We start from the raw sequence: 22,093 nt of genomic DNA on the forward strand, positions 1-22,093 counted from the left end.
ACCAGTTTATCAAGTATGCAACAAAGTTGCAAAGATCATTTTAGGGAGGATTCTCTCGCCATTCTCGCAGAAGGCTTATCTTATCTCACAGCAGCTCTTCAATATGCCTGAGAACTCGACTGCTGTTCTGAATTTTATTACCTGTTAGTATTGGAGTGGAGTGTTTTGCAGCCAGTGACATTACAGCCACTAATGATTCAACTGAGCTTTCTATGTCGTGTATATGGCAGCAATCAATTATGTATTTCCCAATATGTATTACGAGCTCCAGGAGGAGATTTTGATTGCGCATAAGTTACTGCGTCGTTTTTTTATTGCTACCATTGTATTTGTAATAGTTACCAGCATGGATTTGGGATGGATTTGCAACGATACGTTGGCCATTAATTTCTGGCCACTGTTGCGATGCCTGATACTGTATTCTTGTAGTGATCTGTTGAAGTTGAACTTCACGCCTTAGCAAAATAAGATGCTGGGGTCGTAGTCTATGGTATACGGCAAGATTTGGTGGACGACTAGGCTTTGAAATGCGGTTTTGTGTTGGGTTGGGCGATTTTTTAGTTCTTTATAGATAGGGTAACCCCTATAGTTGGCAGTTTCCCCCACAGATGATACATTTTTTAGTTATTTACGGGGCTAGTCTCAGTGAGATGTACATCCCCGCAGACAACTTAAACCGCCCGTTGGGTGCAATAAGTTTGTCCGTATTACTGTATTAATGACAATTCGTGGATTCGACGGGTCCATTTCGTTTCTGTGGTTTCTCAAAGGTGATTCCACGGTGCAGTAGATATTGGAGCTTGTAGATTGGGTGAACTTAATTTTTACCTATGGGCTAGTATAGTATAGCTAGTGATAGTATAGCAGGAGTCATTTCTACCTCGAAGACTGGTTGTGTACTTTTCCTTATATTTATTATGTTCATAGCCATTTTGACTTCAAAGCCCTTAGCTTTGATTTCGATCGCTTTGAGCTTCGATAGCTTTGAGATCGATTTCTTTGATAACCACTTGCTACTTTTAAGTTGGTAGGTATAGTAACTCTTTTTTTCATGGCCGAGGTATTTGGCCACTCATTGCTAGCTATGTTCGTCATTAAATTCTATTCTGTGACAGAATTTTTTCGCAAAATTTTATTAGTTAATTTTGTAACCAATTAAGTACAATTTACCTCATAAATAGGTGGAGGCTTAAATTGCTTAGCCTTAGGTTTTTGAGCGTTGTCATCATCTACTTTTGGGTCACTAAGAATCACAAATCTACTGTTCGTCATGTGTATATTGTGTATTTTATTTAGCACAGTGTTTTCAGATGTTTTGGTTATTTTGGGTGCACAATTATCCTTAGGTTAGGTTAGGTTAGGTTGAGGCGGCTGCCGGGCTCGCTCAGAGCCCGTCACACATAGGCCGGTTTCGGCCCGTTGTGATACCGCATAGGATCATCCCTTCCTGCGTTGTGAGACTTGCGGTCAGCAATTATCCCATCCAGATGTTCTCACAAAGTTCGCTATCTTCGTGGGATACAGTTTGGACACCTCCGAAATGTCGTGTAGATAGGCTGAGCCCAAGTGCTGTAGCCTTCTTCTGCTGAGAGCTGGGCAGGATCAGAATAGGTGTTCCACTGTCTCCTCCACTTCCTCGTCTCTGCAGCTGCGGCAAAAATCATTATGTGGGGCCCCCAGCCTGTTAGCGTGGGTGCCTATTAGCAAAGACTATACAATACCAAGATGTTGCATGTTGTCCGTAGTTGTAACCTGATACGTCTCTCAAAGGGTTTGAGTAGGAAAGACGATAAACTGATTGGTCTAAAGTCTTTCGGGGTTGTGTGTGAGGCTTTATCTGCTTTAGGGAGGAAAACTATCCTAGCCTTAAGCCGAGCTTGTTTTATTGCACATACCGCCAGTATCTTCCTGAAGATACATTTTAGCCAGTTAATAGTCCGGGCCTGGCGATTTAAACAGGTTGAAGCTGTTTCCTGCCCAGCTTACATATGTTCTGTTTTGTAAGGATGTGGTCCATAATTTTTACTGATCCCTCCCCTGAGGGGTGTGTCGGTGCGGTGGTTGTGCATCCAGGGAAATGCGTGTCGAGTAGAATGTGTAGGGATTCCTCACTGGAGTTGGTCCTAGTGCTAGACTGGCAATCTGCGCAAAGGAGGCTTCGGTCAGCACTCTGGAGCGCACTGCCACCGGTCCAGGCGTCTCCTGCGAGCGCTGCCTCTTAGATTGGGGAGCCACCTTTTTCTGCTCTAAGGTGAACACCGGGAGCACAGCCGAGGCCCATTCCACCTTCTTCAGCCAGTGGGCTGATGGGCTGGTTTCGCTGCTGGCGTGTTGCCAACGGAGTATGTTCCCTTCACTCCTCTTTTCGGCGTAAGTTAAACGTTTGGCTTAGGCGCTTGTCGACGGCAAGTTATCTCCATGCGCTTTACCAGAAGGTCGGGCAGCCACAGTATTGCTTAGCTGCCTCTCCAAGGTGTCAGCTTCGGAAGTTGCCATACCACCCACTCCGGATTCGGGAGTATGCCCCGTTGAACTCGCACAGGCACCTTCCACCGTACAGGTACTCCCTGCTTTAGAGCCGGTAGGGCCAGGCCTTTGGGCCGCTGCCTTCCTATGCTTGGAATTGCTCCCAGTTAGCGTTTGGGGAGTGCCTCAATCATTTTGGTTTTTTTTTTGTGTTTCTTGGTTATTTATTTGCTTTTTATGCAGCTTCTTCCCATGAGATGCAGAGAAAGGGAACGGTCCGCCCGGGCAGAGATCCACATTGTCGACACGTTGTAAGGAACAGGGGGCTGTCAAGTGCCTGAGCCCTTCGTTAGCGACTGGGCTAGTTTTTATACCGGGCCCCCAGCCAGGCTGATTCTCGGCACGGGGCGAGTAACATACTTAGTCCGGCCCGGTGTGAGGTGGGTGTGGGGGTTGTAATGTGGGTTGGTATCGTGTTGGGATGGGAGGGATAGTAGGGATAATAGCTATGAAACAAACGACAGCTTTGACGACCAAATCGGCGAGTTGGAATTTGATATTCAAAGCATGGTAAGCAAGATTAAGTTATGTTAGGATGCAAACCATAGCTGAGGAAAGCAGCGTGGATAGTAATGGGGCAACGATAAAAAAAGAAGATATCGAATTGCCTGATCTTCCGAAAGTAGAAGTACCCACATACCCACAAGTAGACTTAACAATGCAGGATCACGATTCAGCGAAAAATATTAAATGGTTTTCTGATTCTATAAATGAGTCAATACATTTAATCAAATTAAAGTCACAATTAACAGAAGAACTTGATGTGATTTTCGCGCACATAGTGTTGAAAAAGTTCAACAATGATGGCTTACAATTATATGAAAGTCATATAAAAAAGACAAAACGAGGGGGAACGTTGTGAGTTGCTGCGGACACCGCAACTCTACAGTTATACCCGATACTAAGTCAGTATGGCTCTCCTCCGGAAGACGCCGCTAATATTAAACGACACGACAAAGAGTGCGTGCGAGAGAGACAGAAAATCAGTCTGAGCGTGACTTCGGGCGCTGCGTAGCCACTAAAAATTGATTTCTTGCTTTTGGCTACAAAAATGATCCGATCTGATCCAGATTCGGCAACCGGATAGATATGGTCATTGTCTATGATTCTGCGTTTTAGTTTACTCGAATTTGCAATATTGTGGATGCAACAGATTTTCGTCCTTTGTGTGGGCGGAAGGGGGTGGGGCGAAATTTTGAGATATACGTTTTATAGTGAGATCTAAAAGGAGTGCGGATACCAAATTTGGTTACTCTAGCCTTAATAGTCTCTGAGATTTATGAATATCCCCAGATCTGCATCCTTTGCGGGGGCGGAAGGGGGTGTGGCGAAATTTTGAAACAAACGCGTCTCGGTCCGATATATTAGGAGTGTGGATACCAAATTTGGTTGCTCTAGCTTTTATAGTCTCTGAGATCTAGGCGCTAATGTTTTACTCTAAGCAAAGCCGCCTATGCTACGTGTGTGTTAGAGAGAGACAGGGCGAGAAAAAATGAAATTGTTTTCTTGATGCTGGCTAAAATAATAATACGATCCAATTCAGATTCCGCAGTCTAAAAGATATCGTCATTCTCTACGATTCTGCGTTTTCGGTTTTCTCGTATCTTTAAAATTGTGGATGCTACAGATTTTCGCCCTTTGTGGGGGCGGAAGTGGGCGGGGCAAAGTTTTGAAATATTTTTGTAGCAGTGACATATCACAGAAGTCTGGATCCAAAACATCGTTGCTCTAGCTCTTATAGTCTTTGAGCATTAGGCGCTGAAGGGGACGGACAGACGGACGGACGGACAGACGGACAGACGGACAGACAGACATGGCTCAATCGACTCGGCTATTGATGCTGATCAAGAATATATATACTTTATGGGGTCGGAAACGATTCCTTCTGGACGTTACACACATACACTTTTACCACAAATCTAATATACCCCAATACTCATTTTGAGTATCGGGTATAAAAAAGATCCAAGCATTGCAAGATGTAATGGAATTTATAGAACACCGGTACACTTCTCATTACACGTCGCAGGATAAAGAGTGGAAGCTGTTGAAAAAAGTGGTGCAATATGGCAAAATAAAAGAAAATTGTCCGCTATGTAAAATGGCAGGACATACCATAATTCACTGCTATAAGTTTAAGGGAATAAGTCCGATATATAGAGGCCAGTTTATTAAAAAACAGCGCCCTTGCACAAACTGCTGTAGGCATTATATTTATAAGAAATGCTTATTTGAAATTTTATGTGGGATTCGTAAGAAACCTCATCATACGATGCTACATATTTCCTACGAAAAGAGGGAAAATATTAACACTTGCTTAACAAAAGAACAAGCATTTTTACTCAAAGCACTTAAAAAAGTAAGGGCAGGAAATGGTGGCTATCAAAACCTTAGAGCTCTAATTGATGGTGGGTTGCAATGTACCATAATTAAAGAGGAAGCTGCGCAAATATTATACTTAGTACGAAAAAGAGCGAATCTACAGACTCTTCCACTTCAAAGTACAAAGTTACTTTATCGGTAAAAACTCGTGATTATAATAAAGGTCCCCTAAATATTGAAGCAATTATTCTTCCGAAACTGATGAAAGCTTTACCGTTAAATCTTTCAATATTGACAAAACTAAGTGGCAAGATTATGTGTTGGCAGACCCTAACCTAAACAAACCAAGTAGGGTAGATTTAATAATTGGGATAGATTTGTATATTTTAAAAGACGGAGTATTAAAAATAGACGGACTACTTGGACATTGAAAAAATTTACCGGCTTATATTTGCATATAATTTTTCTTGGACGTTGAAATGCAATGACTGCATCGTGCAAGAGGCGATGCATTGCTGAAAGATAGCTATTAGACTAATATTAGAGGAAAATTAGTACTAAAATAACTAAGAGATCTAGGCATGCATTCAAAATACAAAATAAAAATACCACTACATTTACTAATTGCTAGACAGGTGTATAAGGATTCTTAATTTAATAAGAGGAAGAGAATTAGTGGTGGATATAATATGGTAGAAGGAGTTATAATCCGAGAATAAGACCGTAAACGGCTCATGCAAGGAATAATTCGATCTACAAAGTGGAAGGAACAACGATATAAAATTTCTAGTAAGTCTAAGTTTAAGTCGTGAAGTTTATGCGGCTCAACAGATCTGGGCTGTCTATGTCACCCCTGATCAAGTTGTGCATAAAAATCACACCAAGCGTTTTTCTACGGTTAACTAAGGCTGGGAGATTTACTAATAGCAGTCTACTAGAGTAAGATGGGAGTCTGACACCCGAATCCCAGTTAAGGCCCCGCAGAGCAAAGAGTAAAAAGTTTTTCTGTACTGATTATATACGGTCCTGGTGTACTTTGTACTGAGGGCACCATACACAGGAGCTGTATTCTAAAATCGGACGAAGTAGCGTAGTAAAGAGAGTCTTTGTTATATAGGGGTCGTCAAATTCTTTTGACCACCTCTTTATAAACCCAAGCACGCCCATGGCCCTATTTACCATGGTAGAAATATGTTCGGAAAACTTAAACTTTGCGTCTAATAAGACACCAAGATCATACACCGGGGTAATTCTTTCAAGAGAACCGCCACATAGGGTATAGGTAGCCAACAAGGGGCTAGAACAATGAAATGTCACTACTTTGCATTTCGAGGCATTAAGGTGTAACAAGTTGGCACAGCACCATGACTGAAATTTATTGAGATCGGATTGCAAGCGAGTATGCAATGAAATGTCCTAATACTGGACACAGAGATTAACATTATCCGCATACATAAGTACTCGAGAGTATGTTAATACCGAAGGCAAGTCATTAATAAAGAATGTGAAGAGTAAGGGGCCTAGATGGCTGCCCTGTGTTACTCCCGAAGAAACCTTTACTAGTGAAGAGAGGGAGTTTTTGAAGAGGACTCTTTGAGACCTGGAACAAAGATAGCTAGAAATCAATCTCAGGAGGTTGGGCGCAAACCCTAGAAGGTCAAGTTTATGCGCTAAAAGGGAATGGTTTACATAGTCGAATGCTTTACTAAATTCGGTGTAAATAACATCCGTCTGTAAGTTACCTTGAAAGCCTTTAATAATGAAAGAGGTAAACTCTAAGAAGTTCGTGGTGGTTGATCGCCGCCTTATAAATCCATGCTGAGTTGGAGATATAAGTGACTTGCAGAGATGTTGCAAGTGCGGAGTTAAAACCTTCTCAAACATTTTGGGAATAGCAGATATCTTTGCTATACCTCTATAATTTTTTGCTTCAGACTTGCTACCCTTTTTATGGAGAGAAATAATAAATTATTCCTTTCAGATCGGTGGGAAGCATGAAGAATCAATGGACAGGGTTAATAGTTTAATCAAAGGTCCACTCAGAGCCTCGGCGCAGTACCTGAGTACACAACCTGGAACCCCGTCTGGACCCGGTGAAAACACCGGCTTAACTAGTCGAAGATCATAAAGTAGGGAACATTCATTTAACAAGGGACTAAAAATGCCGTTCGACCTCGGTAAACCGTATGGGTACGGATGACCAGAGTAGCTTTCCTCAGAATAGGTGGTTTGGAAAAATTGTGCAAAAAGATCGGCAATTGCCTGATATTTGCTGAGGTATTACAAAATGATAGCAAGGATGGGTGTGCGGACGTTCTACGCTTACTGTTTACGAAGCAGTAAAACTGTTTAAGGTCCTGAGAAAAACGTATCCTGCATCGAGATATATTATAGCATTGAGCATTAAGAACTGAAAAGTTTGACCGAGCTATTACATAGCGAGAGTGAGAAGTAGGAGAACCCACTTCTTGAAATTTTTTACAAAGTCTTGATTTTAAGTTTTGTAGACGAGATAACTCTTTGGTAAACCAAGGGGGTTTTCCAGATCTAATCGGACAAGAAAGCGGGACACAAGAATCAAAAAATGTGCCAAGAGCATTGTAAAAAATGTTTGTGCCTTTTATGACATCACAAGTACAAAGCGGACCAATCAAAATCCCTAATTAGGTTATTAAGCTTCGCAAACTCGACCGATCCAATACAGTTGGTCCTATATCTAGCGACACCTCGAAAGTAGGGTGGTATGCGTCTTCAGGTATAGTGAGCGGAAGGGCTCGGGTTAACAATACTATGGTCGGATCCGATACAAAGCATAGATCAAGCAATCGACCCAAGGAATTTTTCACATGATTGACTTGAGACAGGGACAGTTCAAGCAAGCCGTCAACAAAGTCATGTCGTGACATGGACACTAGTTGGCAAGTTGAAGTCACCAAGAACAATCATACGATCTTTATCTGATAGCGAGGAAGAAACAGCAGATAAAGCGGAAAAATGCTGCTCATAAATAGAGATATCCGAAGAAGGTGGAATATACGAGCAAGTAATGAAAAGTAGTGAAAGCGGGAAGAATCAGTTTTACACACAGGAATTCCATTCTAGTTGAACCTGGACGTGAAGTTAGAGTCCACTGCAATCAGAATCCCTCCTGCACGACGAGACGAACGGTTCTTTCTTAAAGTTGTGTACCGATCTGCCAAAACTTCGGAACTAAGAATGTCCGGCATTAACCAGGTTTCAGTAAACACAATAACGTGAGCAGCAAATGCAACACTATCACGGAAAAAAATGCTGAGCCTACTACGTAAGCCTCTACTATTCTGATAACTTAAGAAGAGAAGTTAGTTTTTTGGAGAGGTGGAAGCAGGACGAGAAGATGAGGAAGTTGAGGGTGGCACAATGAAATGATTTGTAAGAGTTATGGGGGGGGGCCTATTCTTCTTCTTATCCTTAAACTCCTTCACCACCAAATGCTCCGTCCAAAATTTGGCAGAGCAAATGGTTTCAAATTGAGTTAGGGAGATGTTTATCTTAAACGAGGTTATCTCCCTGGCATAAGAGAAATTAAATTTCTCCACCCTTAAACCCGCGGCTTTTATTTTGCTTTGAATAAAAGCAATTACATCATTAAATGTAAGGTCAGGAGCCAGACGTGAAACAAAAACTTGTCGTTTTGGTGGGACTCCCAACAGTGGTTTAGGCACCACAGGCCTAGGAACTGTGGTGGCAATATCTAGAGGTCCTGAACTTCTGATCACTGGTGGGATCGGAATAGACGGGATAGCAAGCGAGCTTGAGGACACCACGGACACGGACGCTATAGACGTACTTGGCTGCACGTTCTCCGAAGCGATGAATTCGGCTACCGGATCTGCATCGCCAGCAGCTGTCGTTGCCTTTGGAGTGGCAAACGAGATCAACTGCTGCACACTTGGAGTGGTCGGAGTCAGTTTTTCGGCCGCGAACGGCTGAGTGACGGCTGGCACGTGCAGATCCCGCGGAGTGACCCTTTTACGCCTCGGAGACTCATTCAGCAGTTGCAGACTGCCAAAGACTAGAAGCCGATCGTACTGATTTTTAAAGCCAACGTTCAGCTCCTTAAAGCCCTTCCGCGTCTGCCTCATAAATATGACCGCACGGCATGCCTCACAACTGTAGTGCAAGCCATTACGTTTTGATATGGCATCGCCCACGAGGGCATCGCCCGTAAACCCAGCGCATTTTGCGTGCACTACGCTGTCGCAGAGCCAGCAGGGGATACTCGACTGATCATGGGTGATCTCTTTCCGACAGGATTTTTTGGCACATACCACAGAAAACTCCATAATACAAAATTTGAACAAAATTAAAATCAAAAAATATTTCAAAACAAATGGCTATCAAACCAGTTTGCCAGACAAACGCTAATAGGAGGAGAGGAGAACAGTTGCAGCAGCAGCTAATGAGAGAGATACTGAACAGAAAGTTACGAGAGCTAGAGAGAAAGAACAGTTATTGAAGTTCAGAGAGTGATAATAGAACAAAAGCCACAAGACGAGAGCTGTAATGCACTGTAATGCGTACTCACGGCAACAACACAAACATGACAAGCCGGCGCCAAAATTAGAAGCTAAATACATTTTTTAACACAAAAAAAGGCATGCACTCGCGGAATAGAATAAATTTCCAGATTGTAGGCTGGTTAGGAAGTTAATTAAAGTTTATTTATGAAAACACTGGTTGTTTATGCAAAACAAAGGGGAAATATGCGGAGCGCAAAACAAAAACGCGTCTTATCTACGAAAGAGAACGAACGAATTTGTAAAGCCATAGCTGATCATGAAATCCACTCCGATAATGATGTCTTCTACGAAATCAGCAATGATATTATATTATATAAGCGTCTCTTCACCTGTAGCCGTTCGAGAGGCTCCACATTTCCTTTAGCTATACCTCTATTGATTATAGAATGAGATGCGCCTGTCCAAAGATAGTAACAAGTCGGTTTCATCCAAGATGCCTCTGATAGTAAGATTCTTCGAGTTTCGCTCCAACTGGGAAACGAGAATTGTGGGGCAGCTCGAAGTACGTGTCGTGTCGTTCTAGTTAAAAAAAATCTGCATCGAGGGTCTCCAGTCACAACTTTATGGACCATGGATCCATGGACCAGGATCTCGGTCTTTTTTGTCTATCGCGATATTTTCTCGCCATATGACCCGTTTGGTTGCAAATGAAGCATCTTCCGCTAAATACTCCTTGTCCTTGTGTTCTTGTAGGTCAGTTACCATTATTCAGCTCCGTTTGTACAGTATGCACTTTTGGTGATGGACGGCATCAATAGCGATGTTCCACAGGTCAATGCGTGACTGACCGCTTCCTCGTATGTTTTTCTCTGCATCAGAACCGTAGCGCGACGTGTGTCTAAATCTTTGATACCGTCTATAAAACCGTCTCTCCAGAAATTCGGTTGGGGCCAGCCATTGTCGCGAACTCTTGAAGCGACTCTACGTAACGTTGTACCCTGCCCTTCAGTTCCAAGCGATGAACTTCCCGCATGTGGTCACCTCCATATCGACGCTCCAAGGCACTCTTAACAGCCTCGTAATTAAATTTATCTGTAATTTCTGTGAGCTTCACCTTGATACTTCACTTGATTCTTCACTTGATCCCTCGTTTCCATTATCTGCAGCATCATCTGTTGTTGCTGGTCACCATGGCCCTCCATCTGCAGCATCATCTGTTGCAACATCGCCATCATTTGACCATTGTCTGCCACCGGCTTCTTCTCCCCCACTGTCGACCTGGAGCATTGCTCATCCAAGAACTCATAATCCTCGAAATTGAGGCCTGCTCTCTCCATTGCAGATTTTAGCCGTAGCTGAAGTTCGGCTTTTAAGCCGCTTGTCGGTAAACCCCGCTCAGCTAATTCCTTCATCAATTGTTCTGCTTTTAGCTCTCCTTATTTAACCACTCTCAAAATTGACACTTCTGACACTAGTAGTTACAGTATACAGTTCGTATTTTCAAGGTTGTGAATATGAAAACAGAGGGTATTCTAACTATGCAGAGATTTTTTAGCCAAGACTGACTATTTTCAATATAACATGACAACAATAGCCAGTCTACTAAATCTCCATTCGTTACAATATAAATAAATTAAAACATATGTTAAGTAGGTATTTAGCCAGCGCGCATTGTGGTTGCACGGTTGTTTCTTGCATACATTTTCTGACCGATTTTTTTTTACAGTTTAATGCTGCTCCCACGAATTTTTCCGTTTTATTTATACTTTTTCCACGTTCACTGGTATAGAACGAATAACACTATATTTTTGATATAATGACTAAACCTTGCACTCGGAAACGGTGTTTCGTGCCTCGTGTTCCGCACGTGACGACAGTTGCCGTTAGCTAGTATTGTGAATAATAATAATACATTTCGAACGATAAGCTGAAAAAACACGTCTGGTTGATACGGTAGCTGATATTCAACTAGTTTATTTATTTGTTTAGTTAGCATACGTACACTGCCGATCAATAGAATAGACTCAATGAATTTTTTATAGGAAATTTCATTTTAAAAATCAAGATACGAATGAATTTGGGAAAAATATATTTTTTAAATATTCAAGATTCTATTCTTTAAAAAAAAACATTGTTGTTATAATTCAAAAGGAATACACTCAAGGGCTTAAAATTAATATAAATGAAAAAGTTTTTCAGAATCTTAATGTTAAATTATATTTTTATAATAAAGTCTGATATGATATGATAAAGTCTGTTTAATAATGGGTGTAGCCAGCCTTATTAGAAATGACTTCGAAAATTCGTTTTGGCCTTGAATTATTCAGGGACTCCAAATAGTCCAGGGATATTTCGCTCCATGCGTTTTTGATGGCATGTTTCAATGATGCAACATCTTCAAATTGTTTTTCGGATTCATACACTTTACGCGAAAGCCATCCCGGTTCGGTACCATTCGGTTTTCCATGTCATATGATCCCGAGCAAAAAGAGAGCGACCTTTTTTACGAACGTCAGTAAGTGGTGCTTTTTTTTGTATTTGTAAAGTATTTTAGCTTTTTTCCCCGTTGTTAGAGCTTTACCACGATCCGTTCTATGTTAAAATAATTGAAAAGTGCAAGAGGCATTCTCATTCCCCTATTTTGTCAACTGTACTGCTCTAACAAACACAACAAAACTTTCGTCGAATGCTTAACTCACATATAAGAGAATCAAATTGTATAACCAAAAATGCATTCAGTCTATTCTATTGATCGGAAATGACATCACTGTAGAGGGCTACTCTTGCAAATATTCATACTAAAATCTCGATTTCGCGATTTTATATTAAGTTTAAAACCAATCCTAGAACTAAATTTCATGATATGTCAAAATTTCAGCTCAATCGGTGGAGAACTTTTGGACTTTGGAAATGAGTTGCAAACCAACAACATTTTTATATGTATAACACTATGCAACACCACATTTCCGCTGTGAACCAAAAATTCTTTTCTGAAAGATTTGGGGCTTTAAAAATTGTTAGTGAGTTTTTATACCCGATACTCAAAATGAGTATTGGGGTATATTAGATTTGTGGTAAAAGTGGATGTGTGTAACATCCAGAAGGAATCGTTTCCGACCCCATAAAGTATATATATTATTGATCAGCATCAATAGCCGAGTCGATTGAGCAATGTCTGTCTGTCCGTCCCCTTCAGCGCCTAGTGCTCAAAGACTATAAGAGCTAGAGCAACGATGTTTTGGATCTAGACTTCTGTGATATGTCACTGCTACAAGAATATTTCAAAACTTTGCCCCGCCCACTTCCGCCCCCACAAAGGGCGAAAATCTGTGGCATCCACAATTTCGACGACACGAGAAAACTAAAAATCGTAGAAATCGTAGAAAATGACTATATCTTCTAGAGTGCAAAATCTGAACCAGATCGTACAATTATTATAGCCAGAATCAAGAAAACAATTTCACTCTTTCTCGCTCTGTCTCTCTCTAACACACAGGTTTCATGGTCGGTTTTGCCAATTGCAAAATATGAGTTCAAGGATCTCAGAACCCATAAGAGCTAGAGCAACCAAATTTGGTATCCACACTCCTGTGATATCGGACCTTGACCGTGTCAAAATTTCGCCACACCCCCTTCCTCCCCCGGAAAGGACGAAAATCTGGGGCATCCACAAATCACAGAGACTATTAAGGCTAGAGTAACCAAATTTGGTATCCGCATTTCTGTTAGATCTCAGTATAAAACGTATATCTCAGAATTTCGCCCCACTCCCTTCCGCCCCCACAAAGGACGAAAATTTGTTGCATCCACAATATTGCACATTTGAGAAAACTAAAAACGCAGAGTCATAGATAATGACCATATCTATCAGATTGCTGAATCTAGATCAGATCGGATCATTTTTGTAGCAAAAAAGGAACAAATCAATTTGCAGTGGCTACGCAGCGCGCAACGTCTCGCTCAGACTGATTTTCTGTCTCTCTCGCACGCATTCTTTGTCGTGTTGCTTAATATTAGCGGCGTCTGCCGGAGGAGAGCCATACTGACTTAGTATCGGGTATAACTGTAGAGTTGCGGTGTCCGCAGCAACTCACAACGTTCCCCCTCGTTTTTAATAGATTTGGTTTTTTTTTATAATTTTTTAAAATTGTATTTAACAACATATTTTTTCTGTCTTTCTGCTTCTTTTTTTACATAACTAAAGTATCTTACGCCTGGTTGTATTGAACTTTGCAATTCTGAAAAGCTGATAAATGCAGCTGTAAATCCCAAACACCATGTAGCTTAAACTTACCGTCTTAAAAATATTAAACTTTCAAATTTAAATTGATAATTTTGCCGTATTTTTTTACAAAATTTGAGTTTGATAATTCGGGGAAAGTCGAAAAAAAATATCTTGAGCTTACCGTCTGGGCAGCTCTAACCATTCAATAAGTTTAAAAAAAAAATTATAATTTAACAATTATTTCCCAATTTGAATTGAAAAATTCAAAAGTAACACTTATTTTTAATTTTTATTAAAAAATGTATGAGTAATAAAATATATATTTTTTTCAATACAAATAAAAAATAACAATCATTTATACTCTTAATTTTTTCAAAATTAATTTTTAAGATTTAAAAACAATTGATACATAGAATGCATTTCAAAGACGAATATTAAGGATAATACTATTTTTTTTATATCCATTTTTATACCCGATACTCAAAATGAGTAAGGGGTATATTAGATTTGTGGTGAAAGTGGATGCGTGTAACGTCCAGAAGGAAGCGTTTCCGACCCCGTAAAGTATATATATTCTTGATCATCATCAACAGTCAAGTCGATTCAGCCTTGTCTTTCTGTCCGTCCGTCTGTCCGTCACTATGAGCGCCTAGTGCTCCAAGACTATAAGAGCTAGAGCAACGTAATATGTAATATTACTTCTGTAATATGTCACTGTTACAAGTGTATTGCAAAATTTTGCCCGTCCTCACAAAAGTACGAAAATCTGTGGCATCCACAGATGTCGAGACTATTAAGGCTAAAGAAATAAATTTTGGTATCCACGCTCCTGTTAGATCCATCTGATACAAGTGTATTTAAAAATTTCGCCCCACCCCTTTCCGCGCCCGCAAAGGACGAAAATCTTTGGCATCCACAGATCTCAGAGACTATTCGAGCTAGAGCAACCAAATTTTGTATCCATACTCCTTTTAGATCTCACTGTTGCAAGTGTATTTCAAAATTTCGTTTATTTTGCGTAATGTTCTCGCCCTTCCACCGACCCGGCTTAGTTAGTAAGAGGGGGGATTTGTAAGAAGTAAAAAAAGGTAATTCCATCATGGCAGCAGCAACTCAAAACGTTTCCCCTCGATTCTTCTACATTCTGTTGCATTCGTAGTATTTATTGGCAAACAATATACCAATATATTCAAAAAATACTACACAATTCAAAATTACCAAATAATAAGCCAGTTTTTTTAAAATTGTGATATATAAGTTTGTTCTAATATCGCTACATACAACTAAAATATATATTTTGGTGTATTCAATATCTCTCTCACATTGATTTATATAGATAAAATGTACATTCACAACTCTTATTTGCGGACCCTGATTTCAATGCAAATTTACAATTTTTTGCTGAAATTATTTTTAAAAATGTTGATTTTAAAAACTTTGGAAAGGTTGGAAAAAATTGTTTCTTGTGTTTTATATTTCATTTGTATGGTAAAATTAATAGGGCGTCGTTTTAGACATTGCTTATAAAAATCTATGGATAAGCGGCTAATGTGCAGCCGTCCAATTTATTCAGGTCCAAATTAAAGTTGCATTTATCAGCTTTTAGAATTCGAAAAGTTCATTGCATCTATGTATATGTAAGATACTTAAGCCATGTATACAAAAAAGCACTACACGTAAAAAAAATGGCGCAATCTCGGCTAACTGTAAATTTTTTAGTTTTTATAAAAGCAAGAAACTCTTGTCTCGTGCGAATGTGCTTAATGTTCAATTTAAAGGAAGCATCGATCTCTTTTGGGAAATATTGCAAATGCACATAAGTCTAAAATTAGAATATTTCCTCTGATTTCGTCAAAAATCACAACAGCCACCTTTGTTTTGTTCCCGTGGACATTTCTTAGTTTTTTGCAACTACATATCTAGAAAACTAAAAATTGACGAGGTTTTGGGTAGATTTTTTAATTTAAGTATGTATTTTGAATTTATGCACTCTTTCGTATACTCACCAAAATACCCAAAAAAATACAAACATTTTCCTTAGAACAGTCATATTAACAATGGGCGCGCTCAGAAGAACAACGTATCTTTTATAATGTATCAGGTATCATGTTTTTAAGCTTTGGCGAACGAATATGATACCTTCATTTCTATCGCGTCAACACACAGTGGTGATGCCGACGAAAGCAGGTGGCAAGAGTCAAACAATTTAATGACTGCTTGCACAATATGAATATGAATACTTTAGGACTTTAGGATCAGTCAAAATGTATGTAACGTAGGAATCTGTTTTTGGAATCTTTTATTTTGTATACTTATTGTCATCAATACTCAGTGAAAACTATGATGTTTCACAGCCAGTTTTAAGGCAAAAACCTATTTTTCACATAATGTAGCTAGCTTTTCGATACGTTCCAGAGCCAAAGCTATTACCAGCCTGCTTTTGGAGTATCTGGCAACAGGTGAAAAAGTCTTAGTAAAGTTGAAATTGAAATTGCCATCCTTGTCACGCTTTAGTGCGTACCCCCTCAGTACCCGTCAATGACCCTTTTGCATTAGGAGGGACACGAATATCTTTAGCCTATATGCGTTCCAGGCTGACCAGTAAAAACCTTTCTAGGTGTGACACCTTTGTGCTCAATCTGAATTTGGCTGCGCGAAGACTGACTGTTTGTCATCTTCAACTCGATCTGAGCATTCTGGCTACTCTGTGTGTTTTATTTCGCTAAAATTAACTATATATTAATCTCCACTGGTCATCTCCAGAGCCTGTTCGTGGGGAATAAAATGTTCCATATGCTGGAATTCTACAAGTTTGGGCTGCGCAGATTCAGCAGCACTCGCCGAAGCTTTGCGATTTCTATACAGGCTATTCTCGAGGAAAATTACATCTTGTGCCCCAATTGCTTTCTATTCTTCAGGATTAAACAACCTATGTATATGCATTTTCTGTTTCAGAGTAACCAACCTAATAATGTTCTTCTCCTTTTGGGAAAATAATTAGAAATAATTAGAAAATAAATAGCACCAAAGATCTGCAGATGACCGACACACGGCTTCCTTTCTGCCCATACTTTAAAAGGTGTCATGCCAGCTAATGTTGAAGATTCTGCAATGTTATCAACCGTTTCGTTTTCAAAAGTACCGATTTCTTGGCCGATTAGTTAATTAATTAATTAATTATTAACTAATTAATTTCTGCAAATGATTTAAATTGTTTCAACTTGACAAAGATTACGTCTCTTGTCTTCAAAATCTTAACAAACACAAAGCGCGATTTATCAAAGCGTATTTATCCGAGAACAATTTTTGCACGGCTTGCTACCACGAAATTTTCGTTAGCCTCGGGCAGTCAAAATTTCTTCAGGAATTTCTTCTTCTTTCAGTTTGTCGACGATCGCACAAAAATGATTTACCTAATGTGTTACCGATTCATTTTCACTCATTTTCATGAACAACTGCTTTAACAAGCAACAAGTTCCGCCAGAACTTTCCCTACTCCCTTTGCAGAGTTTCACCTAGGTTATCTGCAATGATTTAATACATAGCATAGTACTTGCAAGAGCGTTCTCGTATTGTAATTCAAACTGTGCCTAATGCGGATCATCGTCGTTTTAATTTTTCACTTTTTGACCGCACATTACTGAGCACAACTCAGAATGTATTATATATAATTCTTGTTGAATGGAATGTCGAACCGATTTTCATAATCAAAGAGATTAGGCGAGATCAAATTCGAAAGAAAAATACAGAACACACAATGCGTTGTCAAAGTTTATTCAACAGCTTTTGGTCTTTTATTCAGCTTGACCCAAAAAGCTGCATTTGTTCGATTTTTAGGAATGCAAAATTTCTTAATATATTCTGTAGCATTCTCAAGTTTTGATCATCTCTAAAAAATAAACCTTGTGCAAATACTCGGTTTTATAAACATTTTAAAATATTTAACGGATTTATGTCGTGTTAAGTATGTTTGTTTCAGTCAGAGCTTTAAATATATTTAAAAATAAACCTTAAGAAAACACTTATTTTCAAAATCCGTTAGACAGAAAACAAATTTGTTTCAGTCTCAGCTTTAAATCTATTTAAAAAAAATTGAAACGAAGTCGAAAACGACTACGTATGTATGTGCAATGTTTCATCGACTAATTTTAAATTTAATGTGTCATAGATAGCTAGCCAAAAGTCATATTACAAGATATAAATGAATTTATTATCAAAATGATTAATTACTATTAAAATTTGTTATCCAATCTATCTATTTTTTAAGGAACAATACATGGAGGTTGTAAATCCGTTTATACTAAAAAATAAGGAGCGTATGATAGTATTCTTGGATCAGCTTTCTTTGTGTTCTGAATCGAATACACCGTTGGGAATGTTTGTCGAACAAAGTATAAATCATAATGCACAAGACACCGGTAAACTTTATTGAAATCCCCTTATAAATCTCTAAAAAACACCAGTATTCATTACAATTAAATATACTATCGATTTATATAATCACACTTGCAGGACGAGAGCTAGCTACATTGCATCACATCTGTGTATCGTATTTGCCAGAACTTCAGGAGCTATCGAATATACTCTCAATCAAGAAGCTCGTCACAGTCACGGATATGTTGACCAAGCATAAGCTGAAATATCGCGAGATGATCAGCTAAACCTCGAGTGAATCAGAGCGAAACTAGCACTACCGTGGCAACTGCCGTTGCAATACAGCTCTTAGTTCTAAGTACATATTAGTGTTACTTATTATATTATATATAAACTTATTATATAAACTGTAATTATAAAAATGTTTTCAGCACAGTCTAAATATAAAATTTTTATTTTTATAGATCTTGAAATATGTGCACGTGCTAAATTATGCAGTGGATTTAATACAAAAAGTTATAAACATTCTTTCTATATACATATAAGCCGTATATTAAATATAACCATATATGTAAGTTAATACATAAATATAACATTAATATTAAACAGCTGGCACAAAATAATAGGTCAAAATATAAGTGAATATTCATAAAAAACATGGCAAGTAGCCAAGATTTACTCAAAATATGAACAAAGAATGAAATTATAACAAAATCAATACGATGTACAATTTTTTTGTAAATGAATAAGCGTGGGAATTCTTGAAGGAATAGTATCACTCAGGTTGCAGCGAAATAAAACATGCTCCAATTCCATAGCTACAACGCACAGTGGTAATTTGGATAATTTGAGCATACGCTTCTGATAAAGAACTTCAAAAATGTTAAGTTCAAGGAGATATGAGCCTTTAAAGGCTCTTTCAGGAGGAATCAAAAGTTAATTATGTAAGTATGCTTCTGTTTTTGGTCTCTTTTATTATCAGTATTCATTTTGATCAATATTCAATATCAAACTATGCTGGTTCATCGACTGTTTCAAAGTAAACCATATTCTCCAAACAATCTACTTTTTGGGTTATTTTTGCAACTTTTACTTGACCAACAGAAAAATGTTCTTTAAATATATTCTTGGACATTGATATGCAATGACTGCATCTTTCAAGTGGCGATGCAATTACTGCACCATCAAGTGGACCGTGTGACACCAGTAGAAGGCTGTTACACGCGGATCCCAGGTTAAAAGCAGTCCTCCGCAACCGAACGCGAACATACATGAGAGATAGCTGTTAGACTAATATGCGAGGAAAATTTCTTGGACGTTGACATGCAATGACTTCATCTTTCAATTGGCGATGCAATAACTGCACTATAAAGTGGCCCGTGTGACACCAGCAGACGCCTGTTATATAGGGGTCGTCAAATTCCTTTGACCATCTCTTTATAAACCCAAGCACGCCCATGGCCTTATTTACCATGGAAGAAATGTGTGTCCGAAAACTAAAGCTTGCCGTCAATAAAACACCAAGATCATCTACCAGGGTAATCTCAAGAGAACAACCACATAAGGTATGCGGAGCCAAGAAGGGGTTATAAAGATGAAATTTCATAACTTTGCATTTCGAGGCATTAAGATGTAACAAGTTAGCACAACACCATGACTGAAAGTTATTGAGATCGGATTGCAAGCGAGAATGAAATGAAATTTCCTTATACTGGACACAGAGTTAACATCATCCGCACACATAAGTATTTGAGAGTATGTTAATACCAAAGGCAAGTCATTTATAAAAAGTGTGAAGAGTAAGGGGCCTAGATGGCTGCCCTGTGTTACTCCCGAAGAAACCTTTACTGGTAAAGAGAGGGAGTTTTTGAAGAGGACTCTTTGAGACCTGGAACAAAGATAGTCGAATGCTTTACTAAAGTCGGTGTAAATAACATCCGTCTGTAAGTTACCTTGAAAGCCTTTAATAATGAAAGAGGTAAACTCTAAGAAGTTCGTGGTGGTTGATCGTCGCCTTATAAATCCATGCTGAGTTGGAGATATAAGTGACTTGCAGAGATGTTGCAAGTGCGGAGTTAAAACCTTCTCAAACATTTTGGGAATAGTAGATATCTTTGCTATACCTCTATAATTATACCCGATACTCAAAATGAGTATTGGGGTATATTAGATTTGTGGTGAAAGTAGATGTGTGTAACGTCCAGAAGGAATCGTTTCCGACCCCATAAAGTATATATATTCTTGATCAGCATCAATAGCCGAGTCGATTGAGCCATGTCTGTCTGTCCGTCTGTCCGTCCGTCCGTCTGTCCGTCCGTCCGTCTGTCCGTCCCCTTCAGCGCCTAATGCTCAAAGACTATAAGAGCTAGAGCAACGATGTTTTGGATCCAGACATCTGTGATATGTCACTGCTACAAAAATATTTCAAGACTTTGCCCCGCCCACTTCCGCCCCCACAAAGGGCGAAAATCTGTGGCATCCACAATTTTAAAGATACGAGAAAACAAAAAGCGCAGAATCGTAGAGAATCAGCATATCTTTTAGACTGCAGAATCTGAATTGCATCGTATTACTATTATAGCCAGCATCAAGAAAACAATTTCATTTTTTCTCGCCCTGTCTCTCTCTAACACACAGGTAGCATAGGCGGCTTTGCTTAGAGTAAAACATTAGCGCCTAGATCTCAGAGACTATAAAAGCTAGAGCAACCAAATTTGGTATCCACACTCCTAATATATCAGACCGAGACGAGTTTGTTTCAAAATTTCGCCACACCCCCTTCCGCCCCCGCAAAGTATGCAAATCTGGGGATATTCACAAATCTCAGAGAGATTTCCGCCCACACAAAGGACGAAAATCTGTTGCATCCACAATATTGCAGATTCGAGAAAACTAACAACGCAGAATCATAGATAATGACCATATCTATCAGGTTGCTGAATCTGGATCAGATCAGATCATTTTTATAGCCAAAAGGAACAAATCAATTTGCACTGGCTACGCAGCGCCCGACGTCACGCTCAGACTGATTTTCTGTCTCTCTCGCACGCACTCTTTGTCGTGTCGTTTAATATTAGCGGCGTCTGCCGGAGGAGAGCCATACTGACTTAGTATCGGGTATAACCGTAGAGTTGCGGTGTCCGCAGCAACTCACAACGTTCCCCCTCGTTTTTTGCTTCAGACTTGCTACCCTTTTTATGGAGAGAAATAATAAATTATTCCTTTCAGATCGGTGGGAAGCATGAAGAATCAATGGACAGGGTTAATAGTTTAAGCAAAGGTCCACTCAGAGCCTCGGCGCAGTACCTGAGTACACAACCTGGAACCCCGTCTGGACCCGGTGAAAACACCGGCTTAACTAGTCGAAGATCATAAAGTAGGGAACATTCATTTAACAAGGGACTAAAAATGCCGTTCGACCTCGGTAAACCGTATGGGTACGGATGACCAGAGTAGCTTTCCTCAGAATAGGGGGTTTGGAAAAATTGTGCAAAAAGATCGGCAATTGCCTGATATTTGCTGAGGTATTACAAAATGATAGCAAGGATGGGTGTGCGGACGTTCTACGCTTACTGTTTACGAAGCAGTAAAACTGTTTAAGGTCCTGAGAAAAACGTATCCTGCATCGAGATATATTATAGCATTGAGCATTAAGAACTGAAAAGTTTGACCGAGCTATTACATAGCGAGAGTGAGAAGTAGGAGAACCCACTTCTTGAAATTTTTTACAAAGTCTTGATTTTAAGTTTTGTAGACGAGATAACTCCTTGGTAAACCAAGGGGGTTTTCCAGATCTAATCGGACAAGAAAGCGGGACACAAGAATCAAAAAATGTGCCAAGAGCATTGTAAAAAATGTTTGTGCCTTTTATGACATCACAAGTACAAAGCGGACCAATCAAAATCCCTAATTAGGTTATTAAGCTTCGCAAACTCGACCGATCCAATACAGTTGGTCCTATATCTAGCGACACCTCGAAAGTAGGGTGGTAGGCGTCTTCAGGTATAGTGAGCGGAAGGGCTCGGGTTTACAACACTATGGTCGGATCCGATACAAAGCATAGATCAAGCAATCGACCCAAGGAATTTTTCACATGATTGACTTGAGACAGGAACAGGTCAAGCAAGCCGTCAACAAAGTCATG

At 39.5% G+C, this 22,093-nt stretch overlaps 1 protein-coding gene across 4 annotated transcripts in view; it reads left to right on the plus strand.

The window, feature by feature from the left end:
• Nucleotides 1–18,605, plus strand: part of vap (RAS p21 protein activator vap) — a 117,174-nt gene extending 98,569 nt beyond the window's left edge. For all 4 annotated transcript variants that reach the window (XM_033384140.1, XM_033384141.1, XM_033384142.1 and 1 more), the window contains exons 8-9: nt 17,843–17,993; nt 18,088–18,605. In XM_033384140.1, the coding sequence (XP_033240031.1) occupies nt 17,843–17,993; nt 18,088–18,236 (300 nt within the window). In that variant the 3' untranslated portion in view covers nt 18,237–18,605. The remainder of the gene's footprint in view (nt 1–17,842; nt 17,994–18,087) is intronic.
• The last annotated feature ends 3,488 nt before the right edge of the window (nt 18,606–22,093 follow it).

This window comes from Drosophila pseudoobscura, chromosome X (assembly GCF_009870125.1).
Source record: "Drosophila pseudoobscura strain MV-25-SWS-2005 chromosome X, UCI_Dpse_MV25, whole genome shotgun sequence".
Lineage (NCBI taxonomy): Eukaryota > Metazoa > Arthropoda > Insecta > Diptera > Drosophilidae > Drosophila > Drosophila pseudoobscura.